We start from the raw sequence: 19,164 nt of genomic DNA, 5'->3' as shown, positions 1-19,164 counted from the left end.
GCTGATGTCGCACTTCACCCGACATCATAGCTGCTGTTTATTGGGTATAAAGGCATCAGCCGACGCCATTTTCCTCAGTGTTTCTTGCCCCAGATGCCAGGTGCCCTCTAGGAAGGCTAAATTTGGATAAATGCAAATAATTCCAAACAGTAGAGAGCAAACAATATAAAAATATATATACAAACAAATACACCATAACAGATTCCCCCAGCTAGCTAAAAGAGGGGTAAATACCCTAGGAATACCACAGAGGGGAAGGAGGGTGGGTAATCCTGACTGCAGATGCATACCTATCGGACATCTACATTTATGGTAGGTACAAAACTGTACTATGTCCTTCAAGGATGCATCTGCAGTCCTAACATATGGGTAGAATACCATAGCCAAACTGGGGGAGGAGGCACTAAGATAAAGATGGTGTAGTTAAGATCCCTTGCAAAACAGCAGTTGCAAAACCTGCTCGGGATCTAGAGTATAAGGGAAGATTATAATGCTTGGCAAATGTATGCACGGAGCTCCAAGTAGCAGCTTCTAAAATGTCTGGTAGCCACTCCTCGTAGGAAAGCTGTAGTGGTGGCTGTAGCTCTTGTGGAATGAGGTCTGATATTTTCAGGAGTTGTCTTTCCATGAAAAGAGTAACAAAATCAAATGCAATTTCCTATCCATTTTGAGAATGTCTGTTTTGAAATTGCTTTTCCTTGCATTCCTGTTGCATATGCTACCAGAAGCTGGTCAGTTTTTCTGCTGGTCTTAGTTCTGTCCAGATAGTAGCGTAATTGTCTGTGCACATCCAAGGTATGTAGCAGTCTTTCCCCTGTTCTGTGGGTTGGGGAAGAATGTAGGTAAATGAATCGCTTGGTTCAATGATACTCTGGAGACCACTTTTGGCATAAAGGTAGGGTTAGTTCTCAGAGAGACTCTATCCTGATGGAAGATAAGGAAGGGTTGTACTGCCATTAATGCCTGTAACTCAGATACCCTTCTTGCTGAAGTGATTGCTAGCAGGAAAGCAGTTTTCCAAGACAAGAACTGTAATTCTGCTGTTGCTGCTGGTTCAAAAGGGGAAGTGTTAACTTTTCCAGCACAAAGTTGAGATCCCATGTAGGTAAAGGTGGTTTCGTTGGAGGTCCTACAGTTTGAGTTCCTCTCAAGAACTGCCTGAGTAGAGGATGAGAGAAGACAGGAGGATCCATGTTGTATTCTGCTGAAATTGCTGATGCATGAATCTTAATGGAGGAGTAAGACAGGCCATTGTGGAACAGTTCTGCTAAATATTCCAGGATGTGTGCTATGTTTGCCAATGAGACATTTTCTCCCTTTGCTGCACTCCAAATGAGGTATCTTTTCCACTTGGCTGAATAAGTTTTCCTTGTGGAGGGTCTGCGTGCCTCCAGGATAATGTCCTTAACCCTCTGAGATAAACCTGGGTTATTTTGTTTTATGCAATATTCCAAGCAGCTAGCTGCAGTGTTTCAAGTTTGGATGTAGGATCTTGTAGTTGTTCTGTGTTAGAAGTAAGGGACATAGAGGTAGAGGCCATGCGTGTGTCTGAGACATGCTTCTCAGTAGCGGGTACCAATGTTGCCTCGGCCAGTCTGGAGCTATCAGGATTACCCCTTGGCTAATCCTCTCTGATCTTCAGTAGAACTTTGTACATCAAAGGAAGAGGTGGAAATGCATATGCTGTCAGGTTTTTCCAGCTGAAGGAAAGGGAGTCCACCCTCCAAGCAAGTGGGTGGTATGCTCTTGTGCAGAATTTCTTCAATTGGTGGTTGTGTGGGGAGGCAAACAGGTCTATCTCTGGTAGTCCCCATTTCTTTGTTATGGCTTTGAAGATATCTGGATGCAGCATCCATTCGTGAGCATCCGTGGTAGTTCTGCTTAAGGTGTCTGCTAGAGAATTTTCTTTTCCTGGTACAAATCTGGCCTGAAGTTGAATGTTGAGATTCAGGGCCACATTCCACAGGTCCATTGCCATCCGGCATAGAGGATATGAATGTGTACCTCCCTGTTTGTTGATGTACCACATGACTGTGGTATTGTCCGTCCTTAGCAGATGACTCTGTTGGAGTGGTCTGAATGCCTGGATCGCATGTTTCACTGCCAGCATCTCCTTTAGATTTATGTGTAGATTCAGCTGGTCTTGGGTCCATAGGCCTTGTATACACTTGTCCACCATGTGTGCCCCCCAGCCTAGGTCTGAGGCGTCCGTGGTGATGGTCTTGCTTGGATGAGGTTTGTGGAAAGGCAATCCTCTGTTCAACTGACAGGCCTGAGCCCACCACAGGAATTCTTGCTTCAGGCATGGAATTATTGGAATCTGGGCTTCTAGACTGTGCTTGTGTTGAGACCATACATTCCTTAGGTACCATTGTAACTTTCTCATATGCAGCCTGGCATGGAATCAATATTATGCAGGATGCCATGTAACCCAGGGCTTGCAGGACTTTCCTTGCAGTAAGCTGAGTTTGTGTTGTTAATGTCATGAAGTAGACTGGTAGTTGCTTTTGTTTTTCTTCTGTGAGAAAAGCCATCTGAGTTGATGTATCCAGTTCTGCACCCAAGAATGTTATCCTTTGGGATGGTACTAGTCTTGACTTTTGCATGTTGACTGTGTATCCCAAGGCTTGCAACAGTTGTATGACATTTTCCAAATCTTTTGTTAATTTTGCCTTGTTGTCCGCTTGTATTAGGCAGTCGTTCAGGTATGGGTAAATTTGAATTCCCTGAAGCCTGCAATGAGCAATTACTGATGCCAGGCATTTCGTGAATACTCTGGGTGCAGTAGATAAGCCAAAGGGGAATGCTGAGAATTGATAATGCTCTGATCCTGCAAGAAATCTGAGGTGTTTTCTGCAATCTGGTTGTATAGGGACGTGCAGGTATGCCTCCTTGAGATCTAGAGTCACCAGCCAAGACTCCTTGCCCAGCATGGGAAGAAGCTGCTGGAGGGTCAGCATTTTGAATTTTGGAACAATGAGGTATGTGTTCAGTGCGGACAAGTCTAGAATAGGTCTCCATTGATTTTCTTTTCTTGGTACAAGTAAAAGCCTGGAGTAAAATCCTTGGCTTTGTTCCATAGGTGGTACCTTTTCTATAGCTCTCATCCTTAGTAAGTTGTTGATTTGTCTTAGAGTGTCTGTTTTTTGGCTTGGTGGTAGGTTTGGCATTCCTCTCTTTTTTGATAAGAGTGTGGAAGTGAAACCTGTAGCCCTTGTCTATTGTTTGTAAAGTCCATTTGTCTCCTGTAATGTAATGCCAGTTGTCGGAAAATAAGGCTAGCTTTCCGCCCAAGGGTGCTTCCAGTTGTTCCCTGGTAGGCGGAACCAGAGCCAAGTCATTGTGTCTGCCCAGTGGAAGTGGTTGCAGTTGAATCTGTGGCAGTACTTCTCTGGTTGGTAGGTTGCCACTGACATCCCCTGTAGGCACCCCTAGATTGACCTCTGCCTCTTGGGCGTCTATTTCTGCCTCTCTGAGCTCTGGAGTTGTCTGGAAAGGACCAATTCTTCGAAGGCCAATTTCTGCTAAACCTCGGAGGTTGGACCTGTAAGAAATCCTTGACTGTTTGGACAGATTTTGCTTTTTCTTCCACCTTCTTTAGAACCACCTGTGCAGGGGAGCCAGTTTCTCCATGGGAGCATCTAGGAGTTTTGACTTAACATGGTCTGGTAAGGATTGTTCTTTTAACCAGGCATGCCTTTGAATCACTGTTCCAGTCATAGCTGATCTAAAGGAAGCCTCCAGTGCATCATAGCCACATTTTAAGAAATGGTTACTGACCTGCTGAGAGTTATGTACCAAATCCTGAAGGGACTTGCGGTCTATAGGTTCAGGAGAAGACAGTTTTTTTATTTAGCTGGTCTAACAAAAATTCCTGGTACTGAATCATGTGAAATTAACAGTTCAAGGCCCTGGCCGAAAGAGTAGCAGAAGTATAAACCTTTTTACCCCATCTCTCTAATGCTCTAGATTCCCTTTCAGAGGGAAGAGGGTTTTTGGCAGAGGCAGCTGCCACACCTTTAGGGCCCTGTGAAATGGTTTCAGGGTCTGCAACAGGAGCCTTATACAAATGGTAGTGTGTGTCCGGGACCCTGTAATATCTGTCAGGCTTGGCAGGGGCTGGAGGAAGAGAATCAGGGGCAGTACAGACATCATTATATGCATCAACAACTGTTAGTACTGGAGGAATGGCTAAAGGCCTATGCTGTGGTAAGTGTAAAAAAGTCCTTAGCCTTTTCCTTGAATCTGAAAAATCCTGGCCCTGCCATTGGAAGTGTTCCCTCATAGCATGCAAAGTTTTCCCAAAGGAGAATTCTTCAGGAGGAGAAGCAGAAGGAATGGAGTCTTCTGCATCAGAATCCTCATCAGGAGAATATGGGCCTTCCTGAGGGTCTGAAATGTCTGAGTCATCCGAGGAATAGTCTGTAGAGACAGGTTCCGTGGGTTCAGTCCTAGGCCTCTTATCTGGAGGGGGCTGAGAGGCCCTGTCTGGGTGAGGTTGGGATCCCCTGATCAAAGAAATGAGATCCTCAGCCAGGCTGAGTATTTGGGAACTAGAGGTAGGCCTATGTGAGGGAGTTTTAGCAGGTAAGGCCTTAGAAGATTTAGCTGCTTTAGCCCTGGCAAAAGCCTTGATAGACATAGAAGCAGGGGGTCTAGCAGCCCCACGTGCAGGGGTAGATATGTCTAAAGGAATAGTGTCTGACAAATCCTGGGTGCCTGCTTCTGTAGCAGTAAATTCAGTAGCAGATTCAGCCATGCTCTGAGAGGCCTCGGCTATCGGAGGCATGCTTTCGGCCGAAGGAAGAACCGGGGACTCTGTTTCAGCCGAAACCGAGACACTCACGGTTGGCCTAACCGTGGTTTCAGCCGAAACCGCAGACCGCGAATGTCGGTCCTTTTCCTTGCGCTTTTTAGCTAATTGAGTAGTCGGAGTCTCCGATGGCATTTTGTATGCAAAAGTGGGACCAAAAAACTCCTCTGCAAACTCCGGCCGACGTCTAAGTGTCCGTCGGTTGAAGGAAGCACAGGCTAGACAAGCTGATACATCGTGGTCTGGGCCTAAGCAAGGAAGGCAGTAAGAGTGGAAATCCTTATGAGGTATTTGTTTCCCACAAGTTAAACAATTACTTACTTTGTCTGACATCGGCTGAGGCAAAAAAGAGTCCCCAACGGGGTACTTAGCTTTTTAGAAGTCTTCGGTAGTAGAAATCTCTGGATCTGACCGACCGGCACTTGCGAACAGCTTCTGCTTCGGGCACCACGCGGCAAGAAAGACTGAGGAAAATGGCGTTGGCTGATGCCTTTATACCCAATAAACAGCAGCTGTGACGTCGGGTGAAGTGCGACATCAGCAGAGGCCAGACCCAGACTTTGGAATCCGGCCGACCGAAGGGCTGCCTGAGGCAGGACAACCCATGTTAGGACTGCAGATGCATCCTTGAAGGACATCTTAGAACCCTTTTTACAAATGCCAGATGGTTTAGAAGAGTGACCTTGTTTTCTGCTTGAATTAGGCAGTTGTCCAGGTATGGATATCTTTGAATATTTCTTTGCCTGCAAAATTCAATTACTGGAGCCAGGCACTTTGTAAAGACCCTGGGCGCAATAGATAAGCCAACGGGCAGTGCAGAGACCTGGTAATGCAAGTAGCCTGCTTTGAAGCGGAGGTATCTTCTGCAAGATTCCTTGTTTGGGATATGCAGGTAAGCCTCTTAAATCCAGAGTTGCCAACCAGACATCTTTGTCTAGCATAGGAAATAACTGGTGAAGAGTCAACATCTTGAATTTTGGAATGTCCAGAAAGGTGTTTAGAGTAGATAAGTCCAGAAATGGACGTCATGGCTTATCTTTTCTGGGTGCCAGGAAAAGTCTTGAATAGAAACCTTGACCCTTTTCCTCTTCTGGTACTGGTTGAATAGCTCCCATGCTCATGAGGAAAAGTATTTGTTTCTGGGCCTCTGCCCACTGATTTGGGGGCAGGTCTGGCCATCCGTTTGGAAATGGCAACATGTGAAATGAAATCTGTATCCTTGGGATACTGTATTTAAAACCCATTTGTCTTGGGCTATAAGTTGCCAGTTTCTTGCATGAAGAGCCAGTTTCCCCCCCAAAGAGACAGCTAAAAGGTAAGTGCTTGGTAAGTGTAAAGGGAAGTCATTGAGACTGCTTACCACAGGGAGGTGTCTTGTTGTTTCCCGATTTGGAAGAGGAGGCACCCCATTGTTTTGTTCTGAAAGTCCCTTGTGACTGGAGCCTTTGGAATGTCTGGGTTTGACCTGAGTGGCTCTCGAAGAACTGGAAAGGACTAGTTCTTAGTAGGAGAGTGCCTACTAAATCTTGGAGGTTGCACTTGTAAGAAATCTTTCACAGTCTGCATGGATTTAGCTTTATCTTCCATCTTTTTTAAAACTTTTCAGCCTTATTACAAAAGAGACGGTCCTGTTGTAAAGGAGCATCCAACAATTTTGCTTTAACATGATCAGGCAGATTTTGCTCTCTGAGCCAAGCATGCCTTTAGCACAGACCCAGTTACAGTAGCCCTGCAAGAGGCCTCCAAAGAATCAAAACCACATTGCAAAGTATGTTTTCCAACTTGCTCAGCTGAATGTAATAAATCCTGTAAATCTTTGTTTTCCACACAGTCAGAAATTATCATTTTCTGTTTAAGCAGTCCCATGATACGCTGCTGATATTTTAGCATATGAAATTGGCAGTTTAAAGCCCTGATTGCCAAGGTTGCAGAAGTCTAAACCTTCTTACCCCATCCATCTAGCACTCTGGAGTCTCTATCAGAAGGATAGGATTTTTAGCAGTAGAAGCCTTAATGCCCTTGGGACCCTGATAAATTGTTTCAGGATCTGCAACAGGATTTTTGAAAAGGAATTAGTGGGAGTCAGGAACCCTGTAGTATCTGTCTGGCTTACAAGGAGCCGGAGGCAGAGAATCAGGAGCCATACTAGATTCTGAAAAAACATCAGCAATGTCTAGAACAGGAGGTATAGCCAAAGGATGATGCTGAGGAAGAAGAAAATCCCTAAGTCTCTTTAGATTCAGAGAAATCCTGACTTTCCCAGTGGAAATGTTCCCTTAAGGTATGTAAAGTTTCCCCAAAAGAAAAATCCTCAGGGGGAGAAGGAGAAGGAATGGAATCTTCTGCATCAGAGTCCTCATACGTAGGTATAGACAATTCCTGTTCATTAGAAGAGTCAGAAGAAATAGAATCCTGTTCAGAAGATTCATAATCAATGTCTTGCCTAGGCCTCTTAAAAAGGGGGGGGGTGTTGGCTACCCCTGATCAAGTAATTAAATTTTCAGCCATTTTTGATCATTTATTTTTTTAGGCATGGGGCCTGCACATGTGGCCCAGGCGTCGGTTTTTTAGGCATAGGTCGAGATTTTGGCCTTAGTTTTGTAGATGGCGTCGGTCTAATATACAAATCTGTAGGCCTGAAAACACCTCAGAAGCCGGTGCCTGCACAGCGGCTCCAGAACCATCCAAGGTAGTGAGACATCCGCGGGTTCCATAATTGAAGCAATGGCTTAGGAGAAGCGTCGTCAGCAGTTTTGGACCTCAACGACCTGCCTCTTTCTTTGCATTTTTTTAGGTATTCCAGTAGTCTGATTGCCAACAGACGACATTTCTGGATAATTAAAGCGCGAGTCAAAATATGTAGAAGCAAAATGTACCCACGTTTGATAGTGCGTTGATTAAATAGAGCACAAAACTGACAGCAAGGTACATTGTGGTCAGGGCCTAGGCAAGGAGTACAGTACAAATGAAAATCCTTATGAGGTATTTGCTTCCCACAAGTAATGCAATTATTAACTTTTACTGACATCGGTAAGGAGCAAGAAAAAGTTTCCCCCAACAGGGGAACTTAGCTTTTAAGTTGAAGACATCTGATCTGAAACTCGAAAACGAAAATTTCAGGAGTCGGCCGACCAGCACTTGCAAACTGTTTGTGCTTTGGGCACCGCGTGGCAAGAAAGACTGATGCAATGGCATCGGCTGCATGTTTTATACCCCTGACGACTTGACGTCATGGAAGAAGGAACAGCAACTGACGCAGAACCCAAGACTTTGTTAATCAGGCCGACTGAGGGCAACCTGCCAGCAGATTACCCAAATGTAATGACTGCAACAGTGAAACACAAAGAACACTGGTAAATTTAGGGAACATGCATCCTGAGGTTTTGAACTCTCTCCGAGATCAGGAACACTTTGCACTGGAGTGCGTCTATCCTGGCACCAATGTAGTCCATCACCCATACAGGCTCTAGTAGAGATTTGGATGTGTTGATTGTGATACCCAAACTCAGTGCAAGTGTCAAAAAGTAATCCCTGGTTTGGGAAAGTAGACACCTGGTGGAAGCAGTGAGGAGCCAATCGTCCAGGTACGGATAGACCTGAATCCTCAGGTGAGCCGCTACAACCGCCATCACTTTGGCAACCACCCTGGGGGCTGTGGTGAGACCAAAGGGTAGGGCTTGAAATTGATAATGATTGGCCCCTAGCCAGAAGAGGAACCTCCTGGAGCTTTTGTGCATTTTTATGCAATAGTAAGCATCCTGGAGATCTAACTAGCACATCCAGTCGCTCTCTTGTGGGTACAGCATGATGGACTGTAGTGTGACCATCCAGAACTTTCCTTTGGCAACTGACAGGTTCAGGGTAGAGAGGTCCAGAATGGGCCTCAAGTCCCCCGTTTTCTTTGGCACCAAAAAAAACCTGGAGTAGAAGCCCAATCCGGACTGATCTGGGGGGATGGTTTTGATGGTTCGTTTTCTTAGCAGCTTGGAAATTTCCTGTGCTGCTGCCTCGCTTTGCATGGGTGGAATGTCGGGGAGGTTTTTGGGAGATATGGGGGAACCCACGAAGGGGATAGAATATCCTCTGGATATGATTTGAAGCACCCAGTGGCCTATTGTTATGGACTCCCATGCCTCTGGGTGCAAGGACGATCGTCCCCAGACTGCCTCCAGAGTAGAGCAGCTGGGCAACCTCTCAGGGTTGCTGCTCGGATCTGTCAGAGAATGGTTCGAGACCAGAAGTTTCGCTGACGCTCTTGGCCAGCGTCCATTCTGTCCCCCTCTGCCTCTAGGGGAAGAAGAGCCCCGAGTGTCCCGGGAATGCTGAGACTTCCGGAACTACATCTTCTTTTGCCATCTCTGGTTTCGGGAAAAGGACCTTTGAGGGTTAGAGAAGCGGATCCCGATGGCAGACAGTGTTCTTCCCATCCCTCTCACTCTGGACTAGTGTCTTCTTGACTGTCTTACCGAAAAGAGTCCAGCCATCATAAGGGGCAATGGCAAAGGACACCTTAAAGGGTTCTGTAAATTGGCACAACCTGAGCCAGGCATTACGCCTCATGGACAAGCCGGACCCAGACGACCTAGCAGCTCCTTCCGTAGCATGGGAGAGGAGTCGCATGGATTTATTTGATGTTGCTCTCAGAGTGGCCATTTTTGCAGAGAACGAAGCCTTGTCCTCCTGCGACATGGACTTGGGTGGAGACTCCTCCAGCTCCTTCACTAGGTCGCATTGGAGTCTCGTGGCACGGGCCAAGTAATTCAGCTCCCTTATTGAAAAGGTAGCTGAAGCATACACCCGCTTCCCTAGGCGGTACATCATCTGTGACTCTTGGTCAGGAGGGTGGACCGAGGAACTTTCCTGAGATAGTTCCCTCCTCGTGGCTGCTGCTACCACCATGGCATCCACTGGGGAGCCCTTGTTCCAGGAAAGCTTGTCAATAGGGGGACTTGAAACCTTATTGGGGTGCTTGGGGATCGGCTCCAAGGTATCTGGTTCCTTCCACGCCCACGAGGTGATCAAATCTACTAAAGGATCCGTGTGAAGGGACACCCAAGAAGCAGACAGGCCTGTGACGAAAGCCTCCAGAAACACAGACTCAAAAGAAGGCTTGGGGGCAGACCAACTTCCCCGCTAGTGCATGCTCTCAATTGATATCTCCAAAGGAGAAATAGTCGGGAGGTGATCTTGGGGAGCCCTCCATATCATCTAAATCTGTGTCCTCGGTTAGGGACTCGGGGGAGTCCCAAGTGCCGCCTCTTGCATGTATGCTTGCGAGGCGCATCTCCAGTGGGGCTCTCAGGGGAGTACTCGCAAGCCATCTGTTCCTCTGGGGGAACTGTCTGGGGTTCTTCAGGCACAGGCTGTCCCTCTGGTAAGACAATGGGACCGTAGACAGAGCTGAGGGGGCAGTCAGGGGCCTGGTTCCGATGGAAAAGACCCGCTCCCACATCGAACACAGAAGGAGAGTGTACCTCCTGGGGAGCTAATAAGGAGGCTGGTCTCCCTGGGTCTGATGTGAGAATCAGAGCCAGACCCGAAGTGGACGGAGCTCCGAGGGAGGGAACCTGGCCCGACAGAGCCGATGGAAAAGGTTCCACTCCCTTGGATCAGACACTCAGGCTCCAACTCCGAGAGCGATTCGGATCCGAACTGGTCAGATCCAAGATGTTCCAGGCAGCTGTTGGCATCAAGGAAGCAAGGACCATCTGCACCAACCCCCTGACCAAGGCCAACCTCAAGTCCGAGAACTCTGAAGCCGAAGGTCGAATAGGGGAAGGAGAAATGGGTTGAAAAAAAAAAAAAAAAAAAGGAAGCGAACTCTCCCCTCATGAGGGAGGAGGGCTGGCAAGACCCCCATTCTGGATCTATGTACGGATAAAAGTACCTCATCATCTTATCCAGATCCATGTCCGATAAAGAGCTGGTCGGCCGTGACAAGGCCACGGACTCTGACCTGGCAGGTTGGAGAACAGAGACCCGGGAGACTGAACGTGCCTCCTCTGGCTTCGGGGAGAACCTCAGAGACAGGAGCCGAGGAGAGTCACAGATCCGTGCAGACTTGCTCGGGGACGTGAGGTCCGGGGACCTATGCCTCTTTTCCTTGGTCTTCGATCCTCTCTCCAGTTCTCTACCTCTCCTCTGCGCCACTACCACAGGCTTAGATGCAGGAGTTTTAGTCCCAGCCTGGGAGGGAGGCCAGGGGAAGAGATGCGGGAGAGGCAGTCACAGCAGCCGCTGTGACTGAAGCCGAAGAATAGGAAGGAGGATCAGTGGCAGGCAGAAGACCTTTAAGGGCCTACTTGGTCTATCTTTCAAAGCTCTGGGATTGAACCCCGCACAAATGGAGCAATCCACACTAAGGTGGGCCACACCTAAGCACAACACACAGTGTGGGGGTATCCGCTGGGGAGAGCTTATAGCCACACTATGTGCAGCGCTTACAGATGAGCTTTTCAGCCATTCTACAAAGAAAGAAGCCTTAAAAAAGACAGGCAAAAACTTTCTTTCTTTAAACTTACAGACACACACACACACACACACAATACTACAGACAACACTAAGGGGGGGGGGCACCACAGACCAACACTAAGGGGGGGGGGCACCACAGACCAACTACAAAGTACAGTTTTGTACCTACCATAAATGTAGATGTCCGAGAGGTATGCATCTGCAGTCCTAACAAATGGGTTGTCCTGGCCTCAGGCAGCCCTTCGGTCGGCTGGATTCCAAAGTCTGGGTCTGGCCTCGGCTGGTGTCGCACTTCACCCGACATCATAGCTGCAGTTCTTCGGGTATAAAGGCATCAGCCGACGCCATTTTCCTCAGTGTTTCTTGCCCCAGATGCCAGATGCCCTCTAGGAAGGCTAAATTTGGATAAATGCAAATGTTTCCAAACAGAGAGCAAATAGAAATAAACATGTATATACATATATACAAACAAATACACCATAATAGATTCCCCCAGCTAGCTACAAGATGGGCAAATACCCTAGGAGTACCACAGTGGGGAAGGAGGGTGGTAATCCTGACTGCAGATGCATACCTCTCGGACATCTACATTTATGGTAGGTACAAAACTGTACTATGTCCTTCAAGGATGCATCTGCAGTCCTAACAAATGGGTAGAATACCATAGCCAAACTGGGGAGGAGGCCCTAACAAGATTATGGTGTAGTTAAGATCCCTTGCAAAACAGCAGTGGCAAAACCTGCTCGGGATCTGGAGTATAAGGGTAGATTATAATGCTTGGCAAATGTATGCACGGAGCTCCAAGTAGCAGCCTCTAAAATGTCTTTTGTAGCCACTCCTCGTAAAAAGCTGTAGTAGTGGCTGTAGCCCTTGTGGAGTGAGGTCTGATATTCTCTGGAGTTGCCTTTCCATGATAAGAATAACAAAATCTAATGCAATTTCCTATCCATTTTGAGATTGTCTGTTTTGAAATTGCTTTTCCTTCCATGCCTGTGGCATATGCTACCAGAAGCTGGTCAGTTTTTCTATTGTTCTTGGTTCTGTCCAGGTAGTAGCGCAATTGCCTATGCACATCCAAGGTATGCAGCAGTCTTTCTCCCCTGTTCTGTGGGTTGGGGAAGAATGTAGGTAGGTGGATTGCTTGGTTTAAAGATACCCTGGAGACCACCTTCTTGCTGAAGTGATTGCAAGCAGGAAAGCAGTTTTCCATGATTAGTACTGTAATTCTGCTGTTGCTGCTGGTTCAAAAGGGGGAAGTGTCAACTTTTCTAGCACAAAGTTCAAGTCCCATGTAGGCAATGGTGGCTTCCTTGGTGGCTTTACATTTTTGATTCCTCTCAGAAACTGCCTGAGTAGAGGATGAGAGAAGACTGGAGGATCCATGTTGTATTCTGCTGAAATAGCTGACGCATGAATCTTAATGGAAGAGTAAGACAGGCCATTGTGGAAAAGCTCTGCTAAGTATTCCAGGATGTTAGCTATGTTTACCAGTGCTACATTTTGCCCTTTTGCTGCACTCCAAAAGAGATAGCTTTTCCATTTCGCTGAGTAAGTTTTTCTTGTTGAGGGTCTGCGAGCTTCCAAGATAATGTCTTTAACCCTTTGAGATAAATGTGGGTTATTTTGTCTTATGCAATGCTCCAAGCAGCTAGCTGCAGTGTTTTCAGGTTCGGATGCAGGGTTTTGAAGTTGTTCTGTGTTAGCAGTAAAGGAAATTGGGGTAGAGGCCATGCGAGTTCCCGAGACATACTCCTCAGTAGTGGGTACCAGTGCTGCCTCGGCCAATCTGGAGCTATCAGGATGATCCTTGGGTGGTCTTCTTTGATCTTCAATAGCACCTTGTGCATCAAAGGAAGAGGTGGGAATGCATATGCTGTCAGGTTTTCCCAACTGAAAGATAGGGAGTCCACCTTCCAAGCAAGTGGGTGGTATGTCCTTGTGCAGAATTTTTTCAATTGGTGATTGTGTGGGGATGCGAATAGGTCTATTTCTGGTAGTCCCCATTTCCTTGTGATGGATTTGAAGATGTCTGGATGCAGCATCCATTCGTGGGCATCCGTGGTAGTCCTGCTTAAGATGTCTGCTAGTATGTTCTTTCCCTGGCACAAATATTGCCTTGAGCTGTATGTTGAGGCTTAGGGCCACATTCCAGAGATCCATTGCCATCCAGCATAGAGGATATGAATGTGTGCCTCCCTGTTTGTTGATATACCACATAACTGTGGTGTCCGTTCTTATCAGCAATTGTCCCTGTTGGAGAAACTGTCTGAATGCCTGAATTGCCAGTTTTACTGCCAGCATCTCTTTTTGGTTTATGTGTAGGTTTAGCTGGTCTTGAGTCCATAAGCCTTGTATGCACTTGTCCAGCATGTGTGCCCCCCAACCAAGGTCTGAGGCGTCTGTGGTGATAAGTCTGGCTTGGTTGAGGGCTGTGGAAGGGCAGTCCTTTGTTCAATTGACAGGCCTGAGCCCACCATCGGAATTCTTGCTTCAGGCATGGAATTATTGGAATTTGGGTTTCTAGGCTGTGCTTGTGCTGAGACCATAAATTCCTGAGGTACCATTGCAACTTCCTCATATGCAGTCTGGCATGTGGGATCAAAATTATGCAGGATGCCATGTAACCCAGGGCTTGCAGGACTTTCCTTGCTGTAAGCTGGTTCTGCGTTGTTAATGCCATGAAGTAGAGTGGAAGGTGCTTTTGTTTTTCAGCTGTGAGGGATGCCATTTGATTTGATGTGTCCAGTTCTGCACCCAAGAAAGTTATCCTTTGGGATGGCAACAGCCTTGACTTTTTTATATCCCAAGGCTTGCAGTAGATGAATGACCCTTTTCAAGTCTTTTGTTAATTTGTTTTTGTTGTCCGCTTGTAGCAGGCAGTCGTCCAGGTAAGGGTAAATTTGAATTCCCTGAAGCCTGCAATGAGCAATTACTGATGCCAGGCATTTAGTGAATACTCTGGGTGCAGTAGATAAGCCAAAAGGCAATGCTGAGAATTGATAATGCTCTGATCCTGCAAGAAATCTGAGGTATCTTCTGCAATTTGGTCGTATGGGGACGTGCAGGTATGCCTCCTTGAGATCTAGAGTTACCAGCCAAGACTCCTTGCCCAGCATGGGAAGAAGCTGCTGTAGAGTCAGCATTTTGAATTTTGGGACAATGAGGTATGTGTTCAGTGCGGACAGGTCTACAATAGGTCTCCATTGATTTTCCTTCCTTGGCACCAGGAAAAGTCTGGAGTAAAATCCTTGCCCTTGTTCCATAGATGGTACCTTTTCTATAGGTCTCATCCTTTTTAAGTTGTCTATTTGTTCTAGAGCGTTTGCCATTTGATTTGGAGGTAGGTTTGGCATTCCTCTCTTCCTTGGTAGAGTATGGAAGTGAAACCTGTAACCTTTGTCTATTGTCTGTAAAATCCATTTGTCTCCTGTAATGCAATGCCAGTTTACTGAAAATAAGGCTAGCTTTCCGCCTAAGGGTGCTTCTAGTTGTTCCCTGGTAGGCGGCTTCAGAGCCAAGTCACTGTGATTGTCCTGTGGAAGTGGTAGTGGCTGGGTCTGCAGCAGTACTTCGCTGGTTGTTAGGCTGCCACTGACGTCCTCTGTAGGCACCTCTGGATTGACCTCTGCCTCTTGTGCGCCTATTCCTGCCTCTCTGTGCTCTGTTGGAGTCTGGAAAGGACCAATTCTTGGAAGGCCATTTCCTACTAAACCTTGGAGGCTGGACCTGTAAGAAATCCTGGACTGTCTGGACAGATTTTGCTTTCTCTTCCACCTTCTTACGCACTTGCTGTGCATGAGAGCCAAACAAATTGTGTTTATCCATGGGAGCATCTAGGAGCTTTGATTTTACATGGTCTGGTAAGGACTGCTCTTTTAACCATGCATGCCTTCTGATCACTGTACCAGTCATAGCTGATCTAAAGGAGGCCTCCAGTGCATCATAGCCGCATTTTAAGGAATGATTACTGACCTGCTGTATGTTATGTACCATTTCCTGAAGAGACTTTCGGTCTAAAGGTTCAGGTGAGGACAGCTTTTTAGATAACTGATCTAACAAATTCCTGATACTGAATCATGTGGAATTGACAGTTTAAGGCCCTAGCCGAAAGAGTTGCAGAAGTATAAACTTTTTTACCCCATCTCTCCAAGGCCCTAGATTCCCTTTCAGAGGGAGTGGGTTTTTGGCAGAGGTAGCTGCTACCGCTTTGGGGCCCTGTGAAACAGTTTCAGGATCTGCAAAAGGAGCCTTATACAAGTGATTATGTGTGTCCGGAACCCTGTAGTATCCGTCGGGCTTAGCAGGGGCCGGAGGGAGTGAATCAGGAGCAGTACAAGCATCATTAAATGCATCATCCACAACTGTAAGTACTGGAGGAATGGCTAAAGGCCTATGCTGTGGCAAATGCAAAAAAGTTCTAAGCCTTTTCCTAGAGTCTGAGAAATCCTGACCCTGCCATTGAAATTGTTCCCTCATAGCATGCAGGGTTTCCCCAAAGGAAAATTCCTCAGGAGGAGAGGCAGAAGGAATGGAGTCTTCTGCATCAGAGTCCTCATATGGAGAATAAGGGCCCTCAGGAGGGTTTGTATTTTCTGATTCGTCTGAGGAGTAATCAGTGGAAACTGGCTCAGGGGGTTCTGCTCTAGGCCTCTTATCTGGAGGGGGTTGAGAGGCCCTATCAGGGTGAGACTGGGATCCCCTGATCAAAGAAATGAGATCCTCTGCTAGACTAAGCATTTGAGTACTAGAGCTAGGCCTGTGAGAGGGGGCTTTAGTAGGCACGGACTTGGAAGATTTAGCTGCTTTAGCCCTGGCAAAGGCCTTAATTGACATGGATGCAGGGGGCCTAGCAGCTCCACGTGCAGGAGAAGATACATCTAGGGGAATAGTATCTGATAAATCCTGAGAAACTGTAAGAGCAGGAGGAATTTCAGTAGCAGATTCAGCCATGCTGGAAGAGGCCTCGGTAGTAGGAGGCATGCTTTCGGCAGAAGGAAGAACCGCAGACTTGGTTTCAGCCGAAACCGAGACACTCGTGGTTGGCTTAACCACGGGACCGCGAGTGTTGGTCTTTTTCCTTACGCTTTTTAGCTAAATGCGAAGTCGAGGAGTCTCCGACGGCATGATATAAGCAAAAGCGGAGCCGAAAAACTCCTCGGCAAACTCCGACCGACGTCCAAGCGTCAGTCGGTTGAAGGAAGCACAGGCTAAACAAGCTGCTACGTCGTGGTCTGGGCCTAAACAAGGTAGGCAGTAAGAGTGGAAGTCTTTATGAGGTATTTGTTTCCCACAAGTTAAACAGTTATTCACTTTTTCTGACATCGGCTGAGGCAAGAAAGAGTCCCCAACGGGGTACTTAGCTTTTTAGAAGTCTTCGGTAGTAGTAATCTCTGGATCTGACCGACCGGCACTTGCGAACAGCTTCTGCTTCGGGCGCCACGCGGCAAGAAAGACTGGGGAAAATGGCATCGGCTGATGCCTTTATACCCGAAGAACTGCAGCTATGACGTCGGGTGAAGTGCGACACCAGCCGAGGCCAGACCCAGACTTTGGAATCCGGCCGACCGAAGGGCTGCCTGAGGCCAGGACAACCCATTTGTTAGGACTGCAGATGCATCCTTGAAGGACATCTACAAACCTACACTCAATGCCAAAGCGATGGGAGGGGGAAAAGGGTACCTACACAAACTTGAATCAGCTAAAAAGAAAAAAATTTTTAGAAAACTTACTGTAAGAATCACCCACTGCTAGCTGGAGCTCTAGAGACAATGCATTACAAATTGTGGCAAACGAGATCTGGGGATGAAAGAAAGTGAGTGAAGAGAAGGTGTAGGGGAGGGAATGGGAGAGTGAGGAGATGATGCTACTAATTTTTTTTTTTTCGAGGATCAGATACGGATCCGTATTCCCACAGGTTGAAGACCAACTGAAGTAAATTACTTCAGACTGCATTTTGAAAGAGGGTACCTTCAGAAATGTATTGATGCAAGTCCAGAATAGGTCTCCAGTCTTCTTTTCTGGGTTCCAGGAAAAGCGTGGAATAGAGGCCTTTTCCTGGATGGAGCGGTGGCACAGGCTCTATAGTACATTGGTCGTAAAAACCCTGTAAAATAGAAAGGAGAAGGTGCATTTGGCTGGCAGGAAGAGATGGAATCTCTCTGAAGACTGAAGTTTCCTTTCAAGTCATTTTGTAGTCATGTTGAATAACAAAGATCTCACCTGTCTGAAGTGATTAACTTCCACACTGAAAAAGAGGAGGATAACCTTTTTGATAGGGGAAGGTAGTTGGGCTGATTTGTCTGGATAGGGGTTCTCACACTTGGGAGCCTCTTGTAGGTTTGCATTGAAATCTTTTTGACATTTTCTAGTCTTTCTTTGCAGATTTTGTATCTTTATGAGCAAAGGAAGTGGGCTACGCTGGACAGTTCCTTTAATATCTGGGAATAGAGGCAAGAAAACTTGCATTATTTTTTTTCTCCTATACAGATTTGAAAAGGTCTGCGGTGGGAAGCTCAAACAGTAGATCTCTGATAAGTGGGGAGTCTAACAGCTTGGCTTTGATATCCTTAGGAATGGACAGAGAATGAAGCCACGCAAATCTGACCGGTCCAGTAGCAGCTGCCCTGGAAGAAACCTCCACTGCATCATAGCTACATTTGATGCTATGTCTAGTCACTTGAGCAGCCATACCCCTCAAAAGAAATAGCCTTCTGTTTAGTTTCAGAAAGACTGATACGTCATTTGGGTATGAAAACTCATTGTCCTGAAGGCCAGAGTAGCAGAATTGCATACCTTCTTTCCATATCTGAAGGTAAAACATCTGCAGCAGGTAACAGTTTGGAAGGCTTGTCCATGGAGAAGAAAAGACAGAGGGGCTGCCAAAGGTGTTTTATATATTCATTTTAGGTTTTACAAAGCACCAGAGGATTTATCAGATCTTTTAAGGACCAGTGGCTAGAAGTCAAACGTAGTGGATGCAAAGGAATCAATAAAAGCCTCCAAAACTGGAGAAGAGATGCTGGCACAAGAACTCCTACCTCCAAATTGTAATACCTCTTCTGCACATCACAAACAAGGCTGGATTCCTATTCAAAATGACTCACCATTTTTGTAATGATTTCCCCAAAGGAGATTTCCTCAACAGGAGAGTCAGGGAAAATGTGTCCATCACCTGAAGTCAAATGGCCTGGAGAATGACTAAGAATGCTACAGTGTGTTCACCTGAATCAGATTCTTTCTCCCCTCCCTCAGATGAAACAGTATGAATTCCTTTTCTGAGGAGGAGGTACAGATGAAGTAGAAAGGAAGGGGGGTATGAGAGACAAAACAGCCTTGTATACTCCCTGTGAAAATTCCATCCAATCCTTTTCTTGAGATGTCCAAAATGAAGAAAAAAGTTATGCACTCACAAGTATGCATCTGTGTTGTCCATTTTCATTCTTCAACAAATGGATCTCCAATCTGCCACTTTACTCCAAATTCCAAATTCTAGATCTGACTCTCTAGCTCCTCCCTTTACCCATAATGCCCCTGACCACTGCATTACCTTGGATGGAGTTTGCTGCAACTATATTATCTTAGAAATATAAAACATCGTAGTACTGCAAAAAAAAGGTGAAATAGTATCAGAATAGGGATTCAAACAAAGTACAGTTGTGTACACTTGCCATAAGTGCATTCACTGTTGCAGTCATCACACTTCGGTTATCCTGCCAGGGGTAGCCCTCAGTCGTCCCGAATACCAGAGGCTTAGTATTTCTGCGTCGGCTGCTGTCACTTCAGGACTGACATCAGGTTGTCAATGGTATAAAAACAGGCAGCCAACGCCATTACATCAGTTTTTCTTGCCCCAAAATAGGGAGCTAAGTTATGGTAGAAAA

General features: G+C 46.5%; 1 protein-coding gene across 1 annotated transcript in view; it reads right to left on the bottom strand.

The window, feature by feature from the left end:
• Positions 1–19,164, bottom strand: part of LAMP2 (lysosomal associated membrane protein 2) — a gene marked incomplete at its 5' end in the record, with an annotated part of 529,381 nt that overhangs the window by 241,017 nt on the left and 269,200 nt on the right. The window contains 1 exon segment of the mRNA XM_044057288.1: positions 16,964–16,982. Within this exon segment, the coding sequence (XP_043913223.1) occupies positions 16,964–16,982 (19 nt within the window).

Source organism: Protopterus annectens, chromosome 15.part0 (genome assembly GCF_019279795.1).
Source record: "Protopterus annectens isolate FY-2018-M chromosome 15.part0, PAN1.0, whole genome shotgun sequence".
Lineage (NCBI taxonomy): Eukaryota > Metazoa > Chordata > Ceratodontiformes > Protopteridae > Protopterus > Protopterus annectens.
Note: the sequence above shows the minus strand (reverse complement) of the source record. Positions and strands in the feature narration are given on the sequence as shown.